The sequence below is a fragment of the Helicoverpa armigera genome, chromosome 12 (genome assembly GCF_030705265.1).
Source record: "Helicoverpa armigera isolate CAAS_96S chromosome 12, ASM3070526v1, whole genome shotgun sequence".
Lineage (NCBI taxonomy): Eukaryota > Metazoa > Arthropoda > Insecta > Lepidoptera > Noctuidae > Helicoverpa > Helicoverpa armigera.
In genome coordinates, this window is record NC_087131.1 from 108649 (window position 1) to 134945 (window position 26297).

Consider the following 26297-nt stretch of genomic DNA (forward strand, 5'->3'; position numbering starts at 1 on the left):
GCCTATTGTTCGAATACGAAAACTATGTGATTTCTCCAGTCTTCGATATACAATATTAACACACTTACTTTCTAAGTTTCTTCTTACATAGATACCGCGACTACAAGTTTCCGCACTGAGTTCACGCTAGTCGCATGTCGCGGCGCTTTTGTCGTGCAGTAGGCCTTCTGTAGGTCTAGCACGTCGGCAGGCGGCGTACAATTCGGCGCGCGGCGCAGACGCCGGTCGGACCGGTCCTCCCCTCCCGCAGCCCGCACCCCGCGCGACCAGTTCTGCGAGGTAGTGGCACTCGCAAAAAGTGCCACAGTCCCGCCGCAAGCTCCGTCCTATTTGTTTTGGTAATGTCCAAGAATCGCGGTCAGTAGAAAAACGCGAGTGTCGCGGAATGTCAGCGGCGCCGGTGTCGCGGTGTCGCGAGTGTGCAGTGTCGGTGATGTAGTGTCGGCGGGAGATGTCGCGGGCGACAACATGCTCGCCGTCCGCCATGCGAAGGTATACTCCCACTGTCCTCCCGGTGTCACCCGGCAGCCTCGCTCTGCAGCAGTCGAGTGCACCTGCGTTCATATGCACTTTAACGCTCTATAGATCAGTGAAATGTAATATGCATACAGCATAGTCGACGTATCCTAATAACCGGTTGTATAATAATATAGTCTACTCAACACAGAAGCAATATACGTTGCTGTCAATTTTTATAACAATATATGATCATGACTTCAATAGGTGTGTTACTTCAACACGCTTGTAGAAGTCGGTAAAACCCGAGCGCTCGGCGCCTCCGGGGCCATCACTCGCACGGCACATCGTCTCCACTATTTACAATAATCCGCACAGATTACAGCGCTGTGTACTGAATTTCATATCCTTATAGGAGAGTGTCCCGAGGGTGCTCCGGGACGCTGTAACCGAGGGCTACACTGTTTATACGGTGAGTGACGCGCCGAATGAAGTCAAGTGCGAGAGCTCATCATCGGCGAGCGTTAGGAGCACTCGCGGTAAATGAGCCGGCACTAACAAAGGGAACTTTACAATAACCGTGACCAATGGCCTGGAAACTCCCTGCGAGCGCTACACAGATGACGCCTTGTATTTTAAAATGCAACTCAAGGTTTTTTTTTCGCACCAAATCTACATAAATGTAAGCTTTATCTTTGTATTCGCGTTAAGTTCCCCTTTGATTAAGTATTATTCGTTGTGATTGCGTGTTCATCCCTGTGGAGCGCTAGTTTGCCAGCAAACAGAGATGAGGCACAGATTGTGCGCCCGACACAGATATGAGCGCGACAGTGACAGCTCGCGCCGGCAGCACGGCGCTGGCGTTTATTTGCCTGCACCACCACACCACCACGCGTTTACCCAAAACTAGGGCTGCCATCCGTCCGGGTTTCCCCGGATTTGTCCTCGTTTGGAGGCCGTCCGGGGACCGTCCGGGCGGGGTTTCAAGAAGTGTCCGGGGAAAACCCGGACACTTTTCATGTAAAGAAGCACCTCATTGAATTTAAGTATATGTTAATAGTAAATGGATTACAAATTAGGTATTAATTTGTTTAAAAAAATCGTACTTGTTCGGGAAAAAAATGCGATTTACGCCAAATGTCCGGGTTTTCTAATGTTTCTTGTCCGGGTTTGGCGAAATTCGAGATGGCAGCCCTACCCAAAACCAGCATTTGACAAATAAATTCTTATTTAAGGATCGCAAGGTCGACTTACGTACCGAGTGCATTTATTTTCACGTTCAGTTAAAGCAGTCTCACACTGACAATCACTGAGCAAGGATTAGCATCGATAACATTTTACGGTTGAATGTAGCTTTCAGTATGATTTGTTCAGTGAGCCGACGATACAAAACCAAAGCGTTCACTGTTCCACCAGTGAACTGGTCGGCACTGTGCCATTATCTTTCAATTTTACTAGGCAAGTGTATTACTATATGAACCGGGAAATTATATAAACAAGCTAATTTAAAGTTCTCAATCACCTCTTGTGCCCGAAACATAAGCAATTTCCGCAAAATGTTTACAAACTGAAGACTGGAGAATTAGGTCAGGTGCACTACTCATATTTGGGCTACAGTTTCGGAGTGGTGTTGAGTTTTTGCGCGCACGTCGATGCAAGCCGCAGTTCTTGTTCGTTTGTGCGCGATACTAAAGTGATCAGCCGCACTAACGAGACGAGTCGCCGCATGCCGCCGCGACGCGCGGAAAAACTTGCATAACTAATAGCCGCGCAGACAACACACAGTTAGATTTAGTATTTTGCTAACAAACATTTGAGCGAAAATATTAGTAGCGTCTGTTGGAGATGATTAACGAACCTGAGTCGCATTGTTACGAATGAACAGTGTCAACATGTCTAATGTGGAAAATATTTTGTGATGCTTTTATAATCTTTATTTCCATTTATGTCGAAAACAGACAGCGGACAGGATTCATTTCCCGTGTTTTCGAAGTAGACCTGAGAGTTAACTAGTAGGTATGTTTCTAGTCGGCGGAAAACCCACACACCGCAATACAATATCATTTCAATTCTAGTACATATATTGCTAGTGAGCAAGTGAAATCGAACATAATGTGAAGCGGTTCCCAAACAAGCGAGGCTTAACTCAGAGCCGGGTGTTGATACACGCACTGATCGTTTGCTTAGGCCGCGTCACACACTACTGTCTCACTAACATACTGCTGAGGTATTACCGCGCCTCTGATACCCACACGCTTTGACAACGCATTCACTAGCCTAATTCCAAACCTAAGCACACTCGCCGGATCAATAAAGGCCCTTCTGTTACGATATAATTGTGTCGAGGAGCACTTATCATTCGCCAGAGGTCGGACCAATTTCCGACCTTTTTAAAAATGCTTATTTCATCCCTTTGAGCAGTGCGGTGAGTGCGCGGCGCGGCCGGGAGCGCGGGCGAGCGCTCGGTGCGCGCTGACAGGACAAAGCGCATAAACCAGCGCGCGGTCAGCGACCTGCTCGCGACAATAACGTTCATTTGTACTGCACTTGAACTATTAGCGTGCACACGTGTCAAACTGTGTGCATACGCTTTGTTTCCAATCCTCTACGGTGTGCTGCTGCTGGGGTCATGATCTAAGTGTCGCTTGTTTGCGTTTTTGTAAAAAAAGACAATTAGCTGTTTTTTTTTTGTAAGCTCGATTGATGTCTTATCTTTTTTATATCGGCTCACAGCGTTACTCGTGCCTCACGTGCCTCAAAAAAATATTCTTATTCTATTTCTATTTAGAACAGCAAACTCGTTTTGTTGTGCAAATGATTGGCAGCGCTCAAACGGAGCGACATTACTGCCAGCCGAATGTTGGTAAGTGAGAAGTGATGAGGAGCGATATCGGCCGCGTCTCCGACACAATGCCGAACATTATCTCCGCGCCGCCACCCGCCCGCGCATACACACAAAAATACTAACTGCTGTTTAAAGTACCAAGATCCACCCATACAGAAAGGAAACTAATGAACTGTTATCATATTATTTAATTACAGGTGTTTGATAGATAGATCATTGGATATCAATTTGCTACGGACTTATTGACGATTGAATAAACATCTATCTTGAAAAATTTATCGAAGACCGCCTCTATTTGGGGGTGAAAATAATGAAGTAACAAGAATGTATCAATATAGTGGTACCTTAAGTATAGTATGTTTGAAAATAATGAACAAACCTCAATTTGCTGAAGGGCAGTGCGAATTCTCGCTTTGTGTTTGTACGAGCAGCAGCAGTACGCGTCGTCACAGGCGTGTGATAGATTGTTCCGCCGACGTTATGTACGAGACTATTCAAATTACACGCGCCGTATCACTCAGCATTCCCTCAGAGTTATGGCGAGAGCTTGTTCCCAAGCGTCGCGTTCATTCTACCTTCTGCACATTTGTCTAGCGAGTGGACTTTGATTTGTGTTGAACGGATCGCGTCAATACGTGTTATTATAACACCCAGTGATTTCGCACAAAAACTAGTCCGTTGAGGTTGTTGCTCGCGAACACAGTTATTGGAATGAATCTCAACATAATTGTCTATAATCACTGTGATTTCACTTGTCTGTCTTGTTGTCTGAATACTGATTATTTATTGTATGTTTGTTTCGCATGGCAAATGACATCTGATTCGTCTACTGCCTCGTTAAAGGCAGATCAGTTCTATAATATCTGAGCCATGGCGTAGAAAATAGAAGAGTTTATCCTGTGTTGATTATTTTTTGGATGTGAATTTATACATACATAGAATATTAGGTATATTTTAATATCGTGTTGTACAACATCAGTAGACAGCTCTCGGCATAGCTTTATCGTAAACTTGTATTATTATAAAGTTGATAAGACCCTAGATATAGTTAAAGACTTTTACTTTCGTACTTAGACGTCGTCGGAATGAAACGTAACCTGTATCTATATTATTATTACCAGGATAATGATCTCGAACGCGTCAAGGGCGCACTTCAGTCTCGAGCCTCCCACAGAACGCAGTCAATGGAAAAATAAACTCTAAGCCGCAATAAATAGAGCTCAAGTAGATTCAGCATTGCAGTCATCTTTCATATCGGCTTAATAAATTGTAAAATATGCAGAAAGCTCATCTTCCGCATTATGTATGAACACTTAAAAAATGTTATCTCTAATTTGGTTCTTGAAAAAATAAGTGCGTTTTAATGAAGTGCAAAAAAACGTATTATTTTCTGATAATTATTGCAAGGCCCATCCGAAGGGTACGGCGCATCCGAGTGCCTCGCTCGCGCGGGCCGCGCTCCCGCAGGCCGCCGCGCCGCTGCGCGCGGTCGCACGCGCATTGTTTTGTGCTATAACTTGTGCCACAGAAGTGTGAAGTTAAGTGCGCCGCGTGTGTTACACTATGTATAGGTAAACCCTTACGATCAGACAAGATAATAGCATAGAGCAGGCGTTCGACTCTTACAAAAACATATCCGCGTGCTTTAAAATAATAGCTTCTATGTTTCCGAGCCAAGGTAACTCTCTCGAGCAATCCTTTAGGCTGCGCATTTTAGATATTCCGTATTTGTTTTATTAGAAGCAATCCTCATTAGCATGTAGTGTTACAATAGCTTATATTCGCCTGGTTCAGTGTTCCGTAGCGTTGATCTCACTGTGTAGTGTATCTGCTGATTGTCTAAGCCTAATGTAGCGCGGATGCTATATTTGCTTGAAGCAATTGGGTGGATGACTAGGTCAAAAATAAATTACGTTGTCATATTCATTTAGTGAAGCATCTAAAAATAATGTCACTTCCATTTATCGTTTTGATGGAATAATTGATTAAATTTTTTTATTGATAATATAAGCTAAATAAGAATCCAGTTTGATGTGAAAAATGTGTGACGTCATAAGTTGCGCTTACATACATATTGCAAAGAAAGTGACAGTTTTTGACAGTTAAATAAAAGTAATCTGAGGGCACGGCAGTGCCCCAGCCAAGACTCGAGCAAAGCGGGCACGGCCGTACCATCTTTTCTCGAAGCGTTTCGCGGCTATTTCAGCCCCCTGTATCTTCCATGTGAACAAAGCTAGGACTTTAGGTTTTCGAGGACCAAGAGTATGTATTAGAACAAGCTCAGTCTCAAAATTACAAGACATTTGAATAAATAGTTTACGAGTTATGAGCGATCAAAGTTACACCATTTTGTCACTGACTCACTCACTGACCGATCATCAAAAGTCTAAGGTACTTCTAGCAAACTTAGAACCTTCAAATTTGGCACCAAGATAGGTTATTAGCTACATATAAAGGGAAAATTATAAAAACCTTAAAACTTAATAAAAAAATATTAAACAATTTTATATTTGCGGTTTTTCAAGAACACTGTGTATGAATTTTGACTGCATTCATAACTTTGTTATTTATTTATGTACAAATGTATTTGTTTTATTGTTACGTAGTGTGGTATATTGTTATTATGTATTAAATATACATACATATGAATAAAAAAAGCTAGGTTAAAATTAAATGAATTATGATAAAATCTTTCATATTAATGCAGTGCGATAAATGCTGCATGCTCGCTCGATAGATGGCGTTGTCCTGGTCTAAATCGCGCTATGGTTTCGTTACATAGCTTAGTATAAATAGTACTTAAAAAAAATCAAATAATTTCATGTGATAGCGCCATCTACTTCTGAAATAAATCTCTTTTATTCTAAAAGATATTCGATTCAAAAATTCGACAATTTCGATTATTTTTAGTTTATTTAAAAAATGTTGTTTACGTGCTGCTTTAGGTGTACATATTTAGTTTGTTATATATTTAGTTAGTTGCATGTAAGCTAATTTAATTTGTTATATGTATACTTAGAGAAGAAAGAGACCTACAAAAAATAAATTAGATCCCACCAAAAACATTAAATGTAAAAAGAAGCCAATCCTCTACGCAACACCGTAAAAAAGTTTTGAGATCGCATAGAAGCCAAGTCCTGTTCAACTTTATTTGTAATAATAAATCAATATTTTGTGACTATATCAATAGTTTCGTTCACTTTACAATAATATTGTCTTGGCCATGAGCACAAGTTAGAAGTCGGTCCTTGAAATTGTAATGTGTAAATACCATTGAATTGATACATTCTATATGGACATGATTTTACGATTGGACTGATTATGGACCGATTGGAATTTGAGATCACCATGGACTAAACATGCGCCATAGTACATGTGCAGTTCATTGATGTTGGATGATACTGACTGTGGGTCATTTAGTAACAATTGAATAAACTAAAAGTATATAATTCTGTGATATTAAACTTCATGTTTGACTTTCACTTCTCCAAGATATGCTGTATAATATTTGTAGTTTATTGTGCTCATGGCCAAGTCAATATTATTGTAAAGTGAACGAAACTATTGATATAGTCACAAAATATTGATTTATTATTACAAATAAAGTTGAACAGGACTTGGCTTCTATGCGATCTCAAAACTTTTTTACGGTGTTGCGTAGAGGATTGGCTTCTTTTTACATTTAATGTTTTTGGTGGGATGAATTTGACTCGTTGGAAACTACCGTATTATATTCGTGCGCGAGTTGGGTAATGATGCTGACTGTACCGCCGCGCCGTGCGCGTTTACTTCGCAAGTCAGGCAAGCGTGGAGGAACATCGCCGCGTAAAGAAACAAATGTTTTATCATAATTGATATGTTTGCTCTATTAAGTTAGCAGACAAGACATGATTCTATTCGCGTCCTCTTCAGCTTAATGGGGCAGAATATTCTCGCGCCGGGGCGTGATGTGGGGGCTATGCTTGTGATCATTACATAGCTCATTAGCTTCATTTATAGTCGTTTATCTTTCATGCACGCATCAATTACGTGAGACGTGGGTATAATAGAATAGCTCGCGTAACTAGAGCACAGATTATTGCTATTGTTCGCTGCTGGAGCATTCGATGAGCTTGTCTAGTCAAAAGTATTAAATGAAACAGATTTGACTTTCAAGGCAGTACAATAAAGCGATTATCGCTGCTATCAATTTGAGCATTATCTCTTAACGACATAGTGGGTACAGTTGCCGCGTGACGATCCGAAGTGCTGCAGCGCGGCGCGAGCAGAGCGATACTGCGCAGATTAATGTCCGCCATTCAATTAAACGTATTAATGTAGCAGAGTGCTGCGACTCTTTGTTCGCGTAATCTGCGTAATGAATTCGGTCAATTTGATCGTATCAACAGGTTATAAAGGGTGCTTCATTATCGCGGCACTGTGTGACGTCACACTCCGCCAACACTACACTACACATAGTTTGCTGAGACCCTCGCGCTCCCCGACACAGATATCGTAATGTTTTATGGCGCAGCTTGGGGACCAGTAGAGGACCTTATTCAATGTTCTATGAAAGCTGAATTGATTTTATACGTATTCTATTGAGTGTGAACGTAAAATCTGACTGTCTAGTATTTGGAGGACCGAGGTAAATAGATGTGATCCTCTGGACAGCCAAGAATAGGTTCTCCTGTGTATGAAGTTTGTTATTCCATTTAGGTAAGCGTTTCTGTATTTTTATGGGTTCGTTCTTAAAGCATACAAGCAGAGAGTAGCAGTAAGGGTGTTGTTTTGTTAGTAAGTTGGCGTGTTTGCGCGGCGCGGGAGGCGAGAGACGTATGGAGAGCGATAACTCGCGGCGGCAGCGAGCGCACGTAAATCATACAGTTCCACGAGAGCCGCGCCTGCTACTGCTGATAAATTTCACTCTTTGAATAATCACATTTTCGTTTACACAAAGGAAAGTTAACGCTGCAAATAATTGTTCGCCGGTGACTCGGGAAAACTAAAGTGATTTCTTCAAAATGTCGAACGCAGACGAAATTGATTTGTATCAAATACAAAGGTTTGATCCCGGGGTGACAAGCCTATAATAACATTTACATTACATACATTTAATTGTAGCTAAACTAACGTCCTATTTAGACGAAAATTGTGGTAGGATCCATGTTTACGGTATGTACTGTCGCGATGCTGTGCAGCAGCTGAGCTTGACATGTTGTCTGTTTATGTACCCCTCCCAGTCCCCCACACCCCGCACCCCCCATCCCCCGCGTCTCCCAGCGCGTGTAATTCCATGGAGTCATAATATTTATTGTGTTGCATATCGCGGTCGTAACGCGTCGTGCCGCGTCGCCACCGCGCCGAGCCGCGATAACCGCCCGTGCGAGCGCGTTTACGACGCGCGGCTTATTACCCGCCTGATGATATTGTCTCACACAATCTCGATGGAGCCTGCGTTACGTGCGTCGCAGATCACTCCAATAAACATTTACTTATACATACACAGAATATAGGAGCCCCTATCCGTACATTGTATGTTTACATGACGTAAACCCGTGTAATGCTCTTATTACATGTATTGTTATAGGCCCTTTAAATATCTTTAATTTCTTATTTTTGACAATTATTATACGACTGAGTGTATCATAAAGTCGAATAGTCTGTTGGGTAATGTTGTTATGTAATACGCAGCAAACACAACTACCCTCAGAGTTGTGTATTATCGCGAGGTAAGCGCCGACACGTGAGACCAGTAATTTTTCCGCACTCGGCACACATCGCGTCGCTAGACAGGTACACTTACAGAAGGCACACTCCGGTAAGTGCTACACAGCGAGTTTCTTAACAAGTCTCACCCTTTCAGTCTAGCTTCAGTAACTTGTTGCTCAGCAACAGGTATTCATTTGATAGGGTAAACGCGCACATTTGTTACATTTATTATAGCCCACGTGTGGTTTTGGTCAGGCCTTTTGGCTTTTCGGTAAATTGACGCGCTTTCCGCATAAATGAATAACATTTTCTGTTACATAATGTACCTTCTACGGTTTTAGTTTAGGGGTAGCTAATACAGTTGTTTCGTGGAGGAAGTGGTTGTTCTGTGTGCGTGCGCCGCGGTGTCGGTCGGGGATTCCCGCTCGCCGCAGAGTGTCGGCACGCGCGCCGCTCGTCCTTGACGCAACTTCACTTGATATTTTCGCCAGTAGGTACTAACTATTAACTTAGCCGACGTACTATACCTACCATCGTTTCTGGGAGTTTGACACAAATACTCTGTGGAAGTGCGCGACGGTTGAATATAAAATTGGTGTATTTGTCACATTGGACTAGGATCGCGTGGGCATCCGAATAAATCACATATTTTAGCATTTTTTTTGTGTAATTTGCAAGTCAATATGGAATAATTTGTGAGTGTAGCTCGTTATACTCGGCTCCTTTATTTGTACTTGATGAACTGTTATGATTATGAGTTTTTTTTATGGAACTGTATGCTAATGTGGCAGTAATAGGTAGGCATCATACCAACGCCCGAGATCGATGCGTTTTTTACCTCTGCACGCCTTTTAAAGCTAGATTATAATTCCAAAATGGAGTGATGGAATCGATATTCGTGTTCGAGTTATATCAGAGTACATGTGAGGCGCATAGTGGGTTTTAAAATAAATTTCAAAAGCTCCGCAAAATAGCAATCGTGTTGCCATAACTTCCCGCAAGTTTAGTAAGGAGAACGAACATAATTACCTACTCGGATCATACGTACCTACCGTATTAATTGTACACAGTCACATTGTTCGTCCACCGGAATAGAACTGGCAGACCAGGAACACGTGAAGACAACCGCGGCGGGGTGCAATGTCGCGGTATTAGCCAGTGTACAAGTGTTTGTGAGTTGAATGTAAGCTAACGAAGTGTTCACGAGTCGCCACTCTCACACAGGCTCACTGAAGTCGGCGACGTCTGCAGCGTGGCTGCACTCAGTTTCCATACAAACTGCACTAACTTTACTGCACATTATATATGTATGTCGGCGCGTTGATAACATTAAAGTTATGAGCGGGTAACCCCGAATAGAGTAGTAAGTGTCACGATGAGTGATGGCAGCAGTCATTCTGGTGACAGGTGCCAACTGAATTGTGCACATACTAACCTATTGGCTCGAAATCTCATTCCATCTTACCGATTGTGTGTGATTGTGAATAAAATGGTGAAGAAACCAAATAATGGAACGGTGGACTACACAAGCGTGCCTTTATTTTTTGAATTCCGGTCGTTACAACGCCCGAGATGCAACGTGACAGCCATGACCGCCGCGAGGCTCCTTTTGACGCTCCCACATCAGAAGTGGGATGTAATCCGAATGCCCACATGTGTTAAGGATTGCCCTGCTACGTGTTCAAAAAAAAAAATTGAAAACGCTAGTAGCAAAAAAAAATATGTCTGATACGACACTGCTATCACAAGGAAGAATCCTGGGTGGAAACATCTCGTACTGCAACATAATGTTCATGGAGCTGTCTATGTAGAACAAGAATTTTGTGAACGGGTTTCGGGAGAATTTACCACATGAAGATTGCAATCCTTATAGTGCTAAATAACGACTCAAAAAAAAATGGAACGTCGATTATTTAAAATGGTGTTTTTTAGAAGCAGGTTTATAAAGAATTTCAGTGAAGGTACAAGTATGGTAACCACGGTTATGGTTATGGTATCGGTTTCCATTTTTTTTTTTAAAGTCGAGCTTGTTATCGAAGGTATGCTAGAAAATTAACCGAATTTATCTAATTTTCATGTTTCAACAATGATGGTGATTATCGTGCAATATGGCGACAAAATTACGGTCGTGAATGGAGCATCCCAGCTGCCTGCGGAGCTTGACGTGTCACCGTGAGTTTAGAGTGTCGGTGCTCGTGCATCTCCGTGGTGCCTGCGAACGTGAAGCCGCTGTACTGCGCGCCATAGCGATGAGCGCATCATCACGCACTTTGAGTGGAAACCCGGTGAGACCGATCCATTTTTGCTGTACGTTGAGGTTATTTGTCATACGACATTTATAAACTTGAGAGGCAGTTTCAATCGCGTTAAAAATTAAAACCCCAAGTTACAATATTTCAGTTTTTGCGTCATTGATTGATTAAATGTGCATCAGACTATAGATTTTTGGTAACATTTGGCGCTAAGTTGTACCAATGACGGATACCGGGTGACTTGAAAAAGACCCGTTGGCCTCGTGATGGCATTGGGGTCACCAGGAAGAGACCTGTGTAAAGTCTGCGGTACTGTTGTTTTTATTGTGTTAAGCTGTACCTATGATGGGTATCGGGGTGACTTGGAAGAGACTCGTTGGCCTGTGTGACGGCATCGGGGTGACCAGGAAGAGACCCGTATACATCGGTGGTACAGTTGGTAACATGTGTCTGATAGCTTGGCTAAGGGAAACCTGTGTGACAGCTACTAGCCTGTTGTGTCATGACTAGCCTGTGTGGCAACGACTAGCCTGTATGGCAATGACTAGCCTGTGTGGCAATGACTAGCCTTTGTGGCAATAACTAGCCTGTGTGGCAATAACTGGCCTGTGTGGCAATGACTAGCCTGTGTGGCAATAACTGGCCTGTGTGGCAATGACTAGCCCTTGTGGCAATAACTGGCCTGTGTGGCAATGACAAGCCTGTGTGGCAATAACTGGCCTGTATGGCAATGACTAGCCTGTGAGGCAATAACTAGCCTGTGTGGCAACGACTATCCTGTGTGGCAACGACTAGCCTGTGTGGCAATAAGTAGCCTGTGTGGAAATGACTAGCCTGCGTGGCAATGAGTATCTTGCATGGCAATGATTCGCCTCTGTGGCAATGACTAACCTGTGTGGCAGCAAATGGCCCGTCTGGCATTGACTTACGAAAAGTGTGACTTTAGGGAAACATTTTGTTTCGTTTGGACTTCAAACTTGTAACCACTGTAAGTTGTTGTATAACATGAGCAAAGGGAGTTATTTGAGGGGTCAGGGTGACCGAACGGAGTAGACTGTAAGATGAAACGGTACACACGAGGACGTGTGATAATGCAGGACGGCCGTGTCGGCGCGTTGATAACATTAAAGTTATGAGCGGGTAACCCCGAATAGAGTAGTAAGTGTCACGATGAGTGATGGCAGCAGTCATTCTGGTGACAGGTGCCAACTGAATTGTGCACATACTAACCTATTGGCTCGAAATCTCATTCCATCTTACCGATTGTGTGTGATTGTGAATAAAATGGTGAAGAAACCAAATAATGGAACGGTGGACTACACAAGCGTGCCTTTATTTTTTGAATTCCGGTCGTTACAACGCCCGAGATGCAACGTGACAGCCATGACCGCCGCGAGGCTCCTTTTGACGCTCCCACATGTATATAGAATATTTTCCCTCTGTTCATCGTGCTGTCCACTATATTAGTCTCGTTTGCTGAAGTATTAGCTACTTCACGACGCTTCATTTGTTCCCCGTGGGAATTTTTCATGCTGGCGTTCTATCTATCTTAATACCTGTCTAAATCAGGAAAAGAAACTATAAAAATATAATGCATCTATTAACTGCATCACACCATAGTATTCAAACCAATTTTTCAAGCAGCTCAAAGGATTAACTCCGCTCTTGTCACCCGGTCTGATTAACTGGCAGAAAATGGCGTGGAAATTCTAAAAGTTTCCTGTAAAATATAATCTGACGTGCTCCAAAACCGCTTGCTGGAATCGATAGTGTAAGCGTATAAAAATATTTCATTAAAGAAGAATGTGTCGTTTATCCGCAGCGACAGGTGTAGGCCAGCCTTTGTGCACGCGTCGCTTCTGTCACCGGGTACACAACACGAGCACAGTTGCACCACGCGGCTATCGACAAAGTATAGCGTCATACGCCTTTGTAGATATAATAAGCCAGTCACGTAAATTGAGATGAAATATTAAAAAAAAAACAACTCTTTGGCAAAAATAGGACCTTAACTACTTAATCTCATTTAATGCTATCAAAACTAATTACGAAGCTTAAGCTTTTCGTTGTGCGACAGTTTTACTCAATAACATGTTGAAGCGGTGTCAGCTGCATACTAATAGCTAGCAGTGACCGCATACATTACAATAGGCGACAAAAACACAGACGTCTATAATCGAAGGTAGTTGAACTTTATCCTCCGATGTAACCTCTCGCCCACCACGATGAATATGTTATCTGCTCCAATAATCTAGATGAGACACACAATACATGAAAAACTGCTCGAGAACAATATATCTAGCTGAGCTTTTTATCTAGTTTATGTAGACTCGGGTTTATGCTCCGCTGTGGTATTGTGTTGTTATATTTTTACGATCTCATGCCGCGATGGCGCTGCCGCCATTTTTCAGCACATCTAGCAATTCGCAGACTTATAGTACCTAGATAAATTATTTATGAATATCTTATTAGAGCTACATAACACAACGTGTGTTCTGTGTGGAAAACAAAGTTGTAAAGGAGGGTATCATCTGAAGCGTGTGAAACACGAGTCGTAAAGCAGTGCGCACAATGAGAGCGCCTGAGATTGTGAGTGTATCCCACAGGCCGACTCAAACAAATGCAAAATTATCTAGATTAAAATCTAATTAAATTTACAAGCGGAATAAATCGGTATCAAATCAAATCAAATCAAATCAAATCATTTATTTCATGTAGGCCTTTACAAGCACTTATGAACGTCAAAATTATAAATAAGTTTGCTTCTAGTTGCCCATTCCAAAAGTAGCTTCCTATGGAGAAGAACGGGCAAGAAACTCCATGGTTACTCTTTTTAAAAACATAATAAGTGTTACAATTTGTATGTATTGATACATACGATAATAACATGAAAAAGAAATGTTTACAATATTTTTTGGGTTGACTTTGAGAAAGTTATACAATGCAAGTTGAACTAGGAAGTTATAAGAGAAAATTATTATACAAACTATTTTAAGAAGTTAATAAATTAAACACACCAAGTTATATAAAGCAAAAGAAAAAAGAAATAATAATAATAACAACATGATAAGAGCAAGAACATTAATGAGGACAGAGATATTCCTAGACAGCCTGCCAGTCGCCAGGGAAGCCACTTGTGCAATGTAGGACTAACGCCATACATCCTTGTCGTCAATATAGTCTTTGATTTTATAGTATGCTCTCTTAATAAGAGTAGACTTGACGACATTCTTGAATTTTTTATCAGTAAGGTCTGTTATACATTTAGGTAGCTTATTGTAAAACCGAACACTATTCCCTAGAAACGATTTGTTTGTTTTGCTTAATCTAAATTTTGGGACGACTATTTTATGCTTATTTCTGGTATTAATATTGTGAATGTCGCTTTTTACCTCGTACCGGTGTAAATTTTTTCGAACAAACATGATGTTTTCAAGAATATAGAGAGAAGGCAACGTGAGAATATTGATTTCTTTAAAAAACTCTCTCAGTGATTCGCGAGGTCCCATATTATATATAGCTCGAATTGCCCGTTTCTGAAGTATAAAAACAGATTCTACGTCAGCCGCTGCCCCCCACAGTAAAGTGCCATAAGACATTAGACTGTGAAAGTAGGCGAAATATACTAGCCTAGCCGTTGCTACATCCGTAAGTTGCTTTATTTTTCTTACTGCAAAAGCTGCAGAACTAAGTTTAGCCGACAAGGCTGTAATGTGGGCACCCCATTGTAAAGTTGAATCTAAGGTGATGCCCAAGAAGGTGGTTTCTTTAATTAAGTCTAGTTTATTGCCCTCAAGCGTGATGTTGAGATCAGCTTGGGCTACATTGGGTAACGCGAATTTTATACATTTTGTTTTTGTGCTGTTTAGTAATAGATTATTGGCAGCAAACCATTTTGAAAGAGTAGCCAGGCAATCATCTGCATGTACATGGCTAGATTCTTTTCTATTAATTTTAAAAATAAGGGAAGTGTCATCTGCAAATAGAATTACATCTGCCATGTCAGACATCATGTACGGAAGATCATTAATATATGCAAGAAATAGAAAGGGGCCCAGTATTGAACCTTGAGGCACGCCCATTTTTAAACGGTTTTATTTAGCTCACCCTGTTTGTTTTATTATTTATTCTTTCTTGGGTCAAATTTAGTAATTCAAATTTAAGTATGTTCCTGTTGTCAGATTGTTCTGAAATTTGGTACACACCTTGAATTCCGATGACAATACAATATAGTAATATCAATAACATTGTAAATCCAAGATGGCCGCAGGTACAAAATGGCGGATTACATATCCACAACCCCCTCAATATGGGTATCAAATGAAAGGGCTAGTCAAGTAGAATACTGTCAGCAACCCCAGCGGGGCCCAACAAGGCCTGCCTGGGCTGGGGGATTGTTCGAAAGAGTTACCGTGGTCTTGGTATATAAAAGGCTTACGACGAAACACAACGGATTTTTAGTCAGTAAGAGTTTGGCACTCCCTCACCGCTGCTGACCCATATATAGAATGAGGAATATTCGGTATTTTCATTAAATACTAAAAACTAGAAAATAAAAAATCGGTAAAAAAACTTTTAAGTTAAACGGTTTTATCTTATGTGCACTGAAAACTAGAAAATAAAAAAAAAACTGTTACTTACCTTAAACCTACGTAGGTGGTCCCGGTCATATTAGACTAAAATAAAAACGTGGGGCCCTCTGAAATCCTACCTATTGCAAAGCATATCTTTATACTTTAGTAGATCGTGAGCTCGGCGTTCGCTGGTGAAGCCGCTACGGCTGATTATATTATTGATTGTCAAAATCTCCAGTTACGATTATAGTAAGTCGATGCAATCCACACCTATTATACCTCTAGAAGAAAGTATTACAGCAATAGTTAGGTAATAGGCCCCACGTTTTTATTTTAGTCTAATATGACCGGGACCATCTACGTAGGTTTAAGGTAAGTAACAGTTTTTTTTTTATTTTCTAGTTTTCAGTGCACATAAGATAAAACCGTTTAACTTAAAAGTTTTTTTACCGATTTTTTATAACTAATGACCCTGAAGATGTTGATCCGTTTATATCTACTTTTTGCTGTCTGTCTGACAAATAGGATAAGACAAGTTTGAGAGCTTTACCACGAATTCCGTAATGGTTTAGTTTACAAATAAGAGTGTTGTGATCCACGCAATCAAACGCCTTGGAAAGGTCACAGAATACACCTAAGGCGTTCTGTGAGTTCTCCCAGGCTTCTAGGATTTGAGTCACTAGCCTGACACCTGCGTCTGTAGTACATCTACCCTTCGAGAAACCAAACTGGTGGTCATGGAATATATGATTGAGGTTGAAATGTCTGGACATCTGATCTAGCATGATCCGTTCAAAAATTTTACTTAGCGCGGTAGACGCGGAAGCAACACAAACAACTGAGGATATCGCGCGAATGTATCGCGTGCGAGTTGTACGCAAACATACACACACTGCCTGCTGCTATACACGCACGAGGCACTCAAACGACTGCGCTGACTTGTCAGGAATGCTTTAGGATAACACTAAACAACTTCTCCTCATTAGTTTTCCGAGCATTCTTCACAAAGAGCATGTAGGTATGAAGGCCAGAGCTAGGCTATTTGTTTGTTTTATTATTGTTACAAAAACAAATTCTAATAGCCATTTTCGCGACGAAACAAAACGCAAACCGAAATAGCTAATAACAATTCACAAAATCTGCTGAGCCCGTGTTAAAGAAAAGCCTTATTTATTTATACACCTGACAAATAAGCTTAATGCTCAAAGTTTCCTGTGGGGCGCTCCTCGTGACGGGATTGTGTCGTTGTCTTCAGCGGTTTTACATAATAAACTCATTATTAAGTACATGCCGCTGTAATACAGACAGACATCGATTTTGTACAATTTATATGTAAAGTGTTTTCAGACTTATTTCAGTACAAAGGATTCTTAAAAGTGGTGAAATATAACATCATCACATTAGTGTGTGTTTGAGAACTGTGAGCTGTTCAAATATAATGTTTTACCTACTGAAATTATTCATGTTGTGAACTTATTTTAACGAAAAAAACCCTCGGTGAAGTAAGAAATTAGTCTGAGTTTCTCGTTAGCTGGTTGCTGAAGACACAATTTTAAATAAGGCCTTAATTAGATTCGCTTCAGAACTTATCTAATTTGCGTCCTGGGGGTTGTGTATTATGATTTGTGTGTTTTGCTCTGTGAAGTGGTTGATATATTGGCTGATAATAGTTGGATAGATCCCTCGCTATAACAAGCAGACACTCAGTCAGTGGTGGTGACAGCGAGCGCAGTGACAACGGCCGCGCGTTCAGTTTTATGGCGCGTTCACACGACCACACCGATTAGTGCAGCTTAATATGTGCTTGTCGACTACACTCCCTATTACTATGTGTATATTAAGCTCAAATACTATAATAAAATTGCTAGTCTAACTACATTTTTCATTTACTGACTAGAACAATACACCAGTAAGTTGGTCAGTAACATCATCATCATCCTCCGAGCCTTTTTCCCAAACTATGTTGGGGTCGGCTTCCAGTCTAACCGGATTCAGCTGAGTACCAGTGCTTTACAAGAAGCGACTGCCTATCTGACCTCCTCAACCCAGTTACCCGGGCAACCCGATACCCATGGTTAGACTGGTGTCAGACTTACTGGCTTCTGACTACCCGTAACGACTGCCAAGGATGTTCAATGACAGCCGGGATCTACAGTTTAACGTGCCATCCGAAACACAGTCATTGGTGTCTAAGATATACTTAGAAAGTACATACAAACTTAGAAAAAGTTGCATTGGTACTTGCCTGACCTGGAACCGAACCCGCGCCCTCACACTCGAGAGGTTGATTCTTTGCCCACTAGGCCACCACGACAATCCAGTTGTGTGAAAGTTGGTCAGTAACAAACATTCGGAATTTGCATTTAAAAGATGTCATATGTTTAATAACAACGAGTTGGTAGTTATTGTCAGTTGTTTTGCCAGTCAATAATCGAGTGACAAATCAGTGGGTAACAGAATACTTTGGGCACACGCTTATAGCTCGTGATGAATATTCATGAAGTGTGTTCACGTTATTACATTTCTAACTCGTCGCTTATTTACGAGTGTTCGCCGATTATTGCCAACGCTGTTTGATTTAGATAGCCATTGATTGGTTTTAATGCATGATCATGCGGAATGGATTATGATGGATTCATCGGTAAATTATGTACTCTATGTAATGAATATTATCTGCTTTGTAATCTACATATCTTTGTAGACTCATGTACAATAGTGAAATAACTGTATTAACCCCGACTATCAACGTAGGATTTTCCTCATAACTGGGTACATAGTATAAACTTAGTTGAAATCACAAACTGCGGCTAGTTGTATGACTTGTAGCTTGTAGTTAATTGGAGCACGCGCCGGCAGCCACACGTGAGCGCGCCGTCCGACTGTCCGCACATCATGAGCTCGAGCCACCTCCAGCACTGACCCTTCATTGTACTAGTCCGTCGTTCATTATTGTTACTTGCTTGACCTCATTGAAGCTCAACAAGAATATACAATACTGAATGTAAAACAATCATTGTTAATCACGACGACCTTTAATCAAGTCCTTAGTAAAGTCTTAGAGTAGTAGCACAAAGCACTAGGCATCGTATTAGGCAGCCGGATAATCCTGGCAATACCGTGACTCTCTATACCGCACTCAAAGGGACATTTAGTGAACATCTTGTAACGCTGAACTTTCTGCAACTAAGTACGGTTTTTGCTCGTCAACTCGGCCGGAGTGGAATTAAAAGATGAGTCGTGTTGGCAGCGAGTGTGTCGAGAGGCCCGTCCACTGCTACTCGCACTCACTTCTTTGATTAAAACTTATGCAAATCGTAGGAGCGACTCAAGTGGCTTCGGCAACTTACCAAACGATAGTGGAGGACCTGACGCGGCGCAAGTATTACGCGAGCGGCGACAGTCTATTAAATATTTAATGAGATTGAAAATAAAAACGTGGCCTCGCTATTTGTGGAAATTAATTAACAGAGAGATCCAAATACATTACTTTAGTACTAAGCAGTTAGTGCATTTTTCATTTTAAAATATTTTGCAGAACATAATGGAGAATTCCCAGAAGCTTCTGCAGATTGTTGTAAAACGCATTACTCGAAACGAATCCATCAAACTTTAAATTGGTTATTGCTTCTATCTCGAGTAAATCCATTAAGATTTATAGGCTGTAAATAAAAGTAACATCTATGGAGCGTCATCTAATTCGACAGCTTGAATTACAATAGGGCGGGAGGCGTCTTTATGTGAGCTCGTTACCAATCCCGTAATTACTCTCTGCAGATTCATTCTGCTTGTTGAGATATTTAAATTGAGTATATAAGTTCAAGAATGTTTCACTGTCTCGACCTTCCAAATCAGAAAACTGTAATGATAATATTTGATAACTTGCATTTTGCTGTTTATGTGACGTAACAATAATTAAATACTTTGTATATTCTGATAGATAAAATATGATAAATGAACGATTGGTGCATCATTTGCAGTGTGTGAGACGCACCCCGCTGCCGCTTATGGCTTGCGCGTGATTTGTTGGCGGCAGCGCGATGCTTGTGCTAACTATTTGTGCGGATTTTAATTAAGTTTGCGCGGTTTGAGTGACATCCAGCACCCCCGCCCGCGCCCCGCACCCCGCATCCCCGCAGCCCCGCGCGCCCGCCAGCTCGCCGCGTCAGGCACTCGCGCGCACTTGCATGTGAGCTCATGTTTAATCCCACTGGGTAAACAAATCTAGTATGTGTATGAAGATCCGTGTAGACACTTTCTGGGTCGCATGCTTATATGATAAAAACGACAATTGCTGCCTTAGACCTTTACCTATTTACAAATTCATAAATCAGCTCAGATGCATTTAGGTGTACTAGAATTTGCAATGGAAATACATTTCCTAATTAATTTTACAATACAAATGTTGCGCAATTAATTAAACTATTTCATGTTTCTCCGACACCGCTCGCTCGTTGGAAATGACAAATTATCTAATTATCTATTCCCAATGTTTGTTTTAGGCTTTTGATCGATTCTATAAATAATATTTGTTGTTGTTGTTTCTGGATTAAATTATTTTCCAAACATTAATAAAACAGATTAATAACAAAATAGTTTGGTGAACTGAAATCTAAATTATGTATCATGTTCGGCAATCTCGATAAATAAATTACAGCCGATACGGTATGTAACGCGTGTGTATGGAGTGACGCTTACGCCTGTTTATTGCAACAACATCCACCAACTTCATCTTGCAATAATCATGATCTTGATTTATCCCCTGGTCATCACGCTGCAAATGTTCTGTGTTGCGTTAGTTGGCGGTCGATCAATCTGATCACGTCCAGTCAGTTGCGGAGTGCTCACCTGCGCGGATGCTATTACTAAGTTAAACAACTCGAACTTCTTCGTACAGTTTTTACGCCACTTATCTGGAAAATTTGAACGTATATTTCTTGAGTTCGAACTGTGATGCAAACTACTTCCCGAGTACTAATGTTGCTGCTAGATATTGTAATCAGTAGGGGGTGATGCTGGATTGAGTGGTCATAGTCTATGATTTAAAGCAGGCTATCTTTTACGAGGCGTGTGAGGTACACAGTACGTACGACGGCGCGTCGTCGCGAATATATTCCGCATAGCATTATGAGCGCTATGAGATTCATATTCATAAAGTTGTTAACTTGCACAACTCCGCCCAGTGTGCCGAGCTTGCATTTCATAACTAACTCATTTCGCTCAATCTTTTGTATGTGCATAAATAAGTGGCATGTCTTCATCTAAGCTGTTAACGTAGACAATGTTACTAGATAGTAGATCTATCTCAGTTTCGATATACAGCTTTACTTATACAAAATTGCTTTTAAAATTTGTAAAGGACATTGTTCAATTTTGGCCTAAGAACCGATGTGAATATAAATTATACTATAATTTTCATTTAATTTTTTATTGTTTGAAACATATTTTAGTTTTCCACGGACACTTCAAATAAATAAATTCCAAATAAAAAGTTGGGTCACAATTATTGATGCCTTATAAAATGTTTCCGTCGGCCAGTGCTGCCAGTTTCGGAAGTTTTCGCGATTTCGGTAAATACGGACCGAATTGAGAACCTCCTTTCCGAAGTCGGTTATTAAAATTAGTTGCTAACACTTTATTCATTTAAATACCTAAATTGACTAGCTAGAAAAAAACTAGTATTCTATATGTTTTAAGCGAAATCGCGAATTTCTAGCTTGGCATTCGAGTAGGATTATAGTTTTCGTAATTGGCAACACTGGTGTACTTCAGTCAGTTTGATAGAAGTCAGTTTGATTGCTTTGCGACTATCGTTTCTTTTGTGATTTTCTATGCGTTTTATGGTTTTATTCTAACAACTTTGGCTTGATTACGGACTCCGATTAGATTGCGTACTTGGTAGACTCGGCTGTGTGTAAAAGACTGGATTTTCCTGGCATTTTCGGATATTGCTCTGTCTGTGATCGAATTTAGTTGTATTATAATTACAACAATGGATGCAGAATATAGTATATTGTATAAATTGTGGATCTGCTGGAGGTTCTTTGGTATTAGAAAACGAAGATATCTAACTCCGCCCCTAAGACGACCCACTGACCTATACTTCGTTGCATACAAAAATGGACTGTTCCCCGTATGGTAAGTGGTCTACGAAAGTGTTTTTCTAATTTTGATAAGAATTTATTACATATATACTACCTACTTATGTTTTCATAAGCACACAATTTCTCGGTTTTCAAATTAATTGCCACAATTGCAAGTTACTTGACATTTACTAATGTTTTATTGTATTTATTTATTACAGGTTGAAGCTCATGACCTTATGTACGACGTGTTGGTCTGAAGCAGTCGAGCATAATAAGATGCAATGCACTGTTGGACGCAATTGTGTACTTTGTAAGAAGCTCCTACCATCAGGCATACTGTTGCAATTGTATCGTTGGGCGTAGAACAGTGGGCTGTTGTGCCCACATAATGACTATTATCTGGTATTTAAGCTGGGCGAGATACCAAAATTCAATTGAACCCCCTGCTCAGTTCTTAGATAATATATTATTGAGAAATATTGATGATTAAAAACCTTTAATTGAATATAAATATTGTTTTTATTGCACATCCTCGAAAACCTCATTGTTATTGGTAAACCTTACTTTAACTGTTAAATTATTTTGTGTGGTGTGACATTTTTAGTAGGTATGGTCTGTGCCTTCTTGGTAATAGACCGCGGGTTCGATTCCCGCCTTATGGCATGTAGATAGCTAGGTAACTGTCTTATATAAAAGTAGTAACAATCATTTAAATAAATAATTCTCTATCGTAATAACATCGATATTTTATGAATTGTGGTGAATGGAACTCTTCCATTTTGGATACTTATGCGTTTTATCACAAATCCAAAGTAGATTCACTATATATTAAGAAACGTAACGTTGAAAGCAAAAGCGTTTAGGTAGTTGTTTTTCATACAAATTCTAAGCATTTATGAAAACTAGTCACACGCCCCGTCTTCGCACGGTGGCAATGTAAAACCTTGGTTTAAACCATCCTCTTGACCTACTCTATCTATTTAAAAAAATCGCACCCAAATCCATTGCGTAGTTTTAAAGATCTAAAGCATTCATAGGGACAGACAGAAAATGCAACTTTATAAAATGATCATTGTCAAAGAATTCTCTTAAACTTGACTAGGTACTATCTCTTTTCCCAGTATCTAGTAGAGTAGTCTTTCCCTAGATCTAGAAGAGAACATATAGAGCTGTACATAGTGTTGTTGATATTTTGTATAGTGAAGTTTGATTTTTAATTAATACTACTCTGATATTTCACGCAAGCTTGGTTATTTTTTATTTATAACCTCAAAATATTAACTTTTTTCGTAATTATTTTAGTTTCCTGAAGTGTCCGTTCGTGAAAACTTATTTCATAGGATTCCATATAATTTAAAGAGTTTATAGAAGTCACTTTCCATTCGAACGGTTCTTAGGCAGAACATGTATGGAGCCGGAACAATGTCCTTTGACGCTTCAATAAATTGTAACTTCATGTGACAGTTGACTATCAGCTATAACTATCTGTTTTTGTTCAATTTGAGGCAGATTAATGACGAGCGTAGTATCGTGGCGGGTGTAGTCCAGCGCTGGGTGAGATAGATCGCCGTGTTGGTTTAGGTGCGACGTTATCGCGTCTCGACACAGCTGCGCCCTGCTCACCTCACCCCTAACACTGTTCAGCTCATTCACCAAACAATTACCTAAACATGCACTTTTGATACCCAAATATAGAACATAAATCTTATTGGCTTTGATGTATTAATACGTATGAAATTGCAAGGCATTTATAGTGGGTGAGCGGATAGTTTGATTCATATCTCGCGATATTGTGTTATCTCGGCGTCGATCTGCGGCGGTCGCGGCGTTTTGTAAGCTTTCATGTTACGTTTAATTATATCACGCGCATTAAAGTTGATAGCTTGGACGTTGAAATGACCTCGAGTCTGTGTCCAGACAATCTGATTGTTCGATACATTAGTAAGTTTTGGCTTGTGTGTGTGTGTGTGAGGAAACTTTATCTTTGTGTCTTTCGAGTTTTCGACTCAGTCTCTCTCTTCGTGTTTTAATCTCGTTTTTCATTTCCTTTATTTTACTGTAATCATTAGATCGTTCCCCATTCTACCCTTTCACGCCTCCGTAAAGTGTAATGCTATTGTTATCTGGTCGTAATTTTAATGGAATTGTTATTGTCAATAACTTGATTGAAGAATGTTTTATTTGTTGTTGTTTGTCGTCTCGCCCCAAACTGACGTCAATTTAATAAAGCGTGCGACAGAGACAGAGCGATGCTGTATCATAGACACTTGTAAGAGGACATGATATTGTTCATACATTAGCTACTTATATATGATGAGCCCCGGGGACTTTATTATCCAGTGAACTGCCCACACACGGCTATGATACATATGAGGAAATGGCTTATAAAAACACTTGTGTATTGTCTATAATTAAATCTACAAGGTAAACGGGAATTATCTCAATATGGCTTGTATGTAGGTCTGTCAATTCAAACAGTTACCAATACCTGTATTCACATCTGCTACCAGTATACACAGTACACAGTGTGGCTACTCGTAGCCGCAGCACCGCCACAGCTACACCACAGCCACGCAACACGTCTGTCGCTAATTGTGTAGAGGACGTGATGCCGTGGCCCACATTCTATTTGCGGCGATCGCTTCACGTAAATAGAGGCCCAATAAACCTCCCCGGCTTACAGGCAATACTCTCTGAGAAAACTGCGCTAATATTGTTTACCGGAGGAGATTATTTAATTAGCCCTAACAACATGATGGACCTTCATTCAAGTCGCCCACCGGAGCTATTCCATCAATGAATTTTTCACGAGTGCTTTTCAAACTTTTGTCCAATAAATATTTCCCAAGCAATCCGGTCATTGTTTAGTATTTATTTATGGCATAATAGGGCTCAGTAAGAATATATTTAGTTAAATAAGGAATTTCTGTTCAGGCTTCTTGGGATTGAGTGTTTTGCTAATGAGAACGCGTTCAATCATATCGAGCCTACAATGAGACTAGTTGTCGTCAAGTGTTCGCCGACGATGATGGAATACACAATGAGTTTGTCGATTAGTTGCTCATTGAAGTAATTAGTCACATCCAATCAATAGTGGGTAAATATCTGCCAGAATAGCAGCACACAGCTACACAAGGGCTGATTAATTATATAAATAACAACAAAGGAGCTTATGGACAATGAATGTGGCGTATTAATTAGTAATCAGTCAGCTTGGATGTACTTATGTAGGTATGTGCTATAATGTGTTATCACAAAGAATCCATTTAATTGAAAAAAAAGAAATACATGTTCATTTTGATAAACTGCAGAATCTTGCGAGTCCTCCATTGTCGCTTACTGCACTCGGTATATGATAGAATACACATTCTACTTGACTTAGACTTGGGGTAGTACATATAGCTCGTGTAGATTGCATAGCTTCAGTAGCTATGTGGCGCTAATTACCAGCGGATTAGCTCAGTTTTATATCGCGCGCGCTGCCCGAGCGGCGGAGCTCCCGAGCGGCCCTGGCCGGGCTCGAGCGATCGCAGGCGCGCCGATACGCCGGGAGCCTAATTGTGTTTATTGCGAGCGAATGCACATTAGCGCTCATTACAATTATAACGAGGCTCTGTGTTATCTGGCTTTACCAACTTTATGATCTACTCTACACAAATTCATTTGGTATAATCAGGCGCAGAAGTCTCACGCTTTTGCGAATATCCGCTTTGTTCAGGATAATAATAACAAGATTTCTTTTTTCCTATTTGTAAAATAAGTCTAATTGCTTAGCCTGCACAAGTGCACATACTGAATTTTACTACACAACTACCTATGTTGAAAAAATTTTCATGTAATTAGACACGTGTTCATAACACTCCCAGCACCTACACGCGACGTCTAGGAACAGTGAGAATTAATTAAAAGTTTCCCCGACAAATAATGAACCAGCATCTCGCCAACAAGATAAGCAAGCAGTAAACTGATCATCTCGTTAATAACTAGTTAACTAGTGACGTCATCGGTGACTCCAACTTAAATGGACAGATATCCGCAGACGTGCGGATACTATCTGTAAGTTAGCTGAACTTAACTACAACTCATGACGGATCACTTAGCGCCGTCGCTACTTATTGCTAACTTCATTACTGGCTGATATGTTTATTAGCATTCATTACGGAGTTCCATTTGTTGTAGTTTAGCAATGTTAATGCGAAGCGGCGTAATGTGCCTAGCGCCTAGGTACTTATATTAGTAACAGACTATCACAGTACGCGTGTAAGTGGCAATAAGTTATTCAGCGTAGGTTTACCGAGAACCATTCCGTAGATTACCGCGGTATGTTGTTGCAATATGCATATTTCATAACTATTTCCTTTCACTTGCGATTTCAATCTTAAGAACAACGACCTAA

General features: G+C 40.6%; 1 protein-coding gene across 1 annotated transcript in view; it reads left to right on the top strand.

Annotated features, from left to right (window-relative positions):
* Positions 1–278: 278 nt before the first annotated feature.
* LOC110380376 (EGFR adapter protein) overlaps positions 279–26297 on the top strand; it is a 114320-nt gene continuing 88301 nt past the window's right edge. Inside the window, exon 1 of the mRNA XM_049838689.2 lies at positions 279–492. Coding sequence (XP_049694646.2) covers positions 469–492 — 24 coding nt within the window. The 5' untranslated portion in view covers positions 279–468. The remainder of the gene's footprint in view (positions 493–26297) is intronic.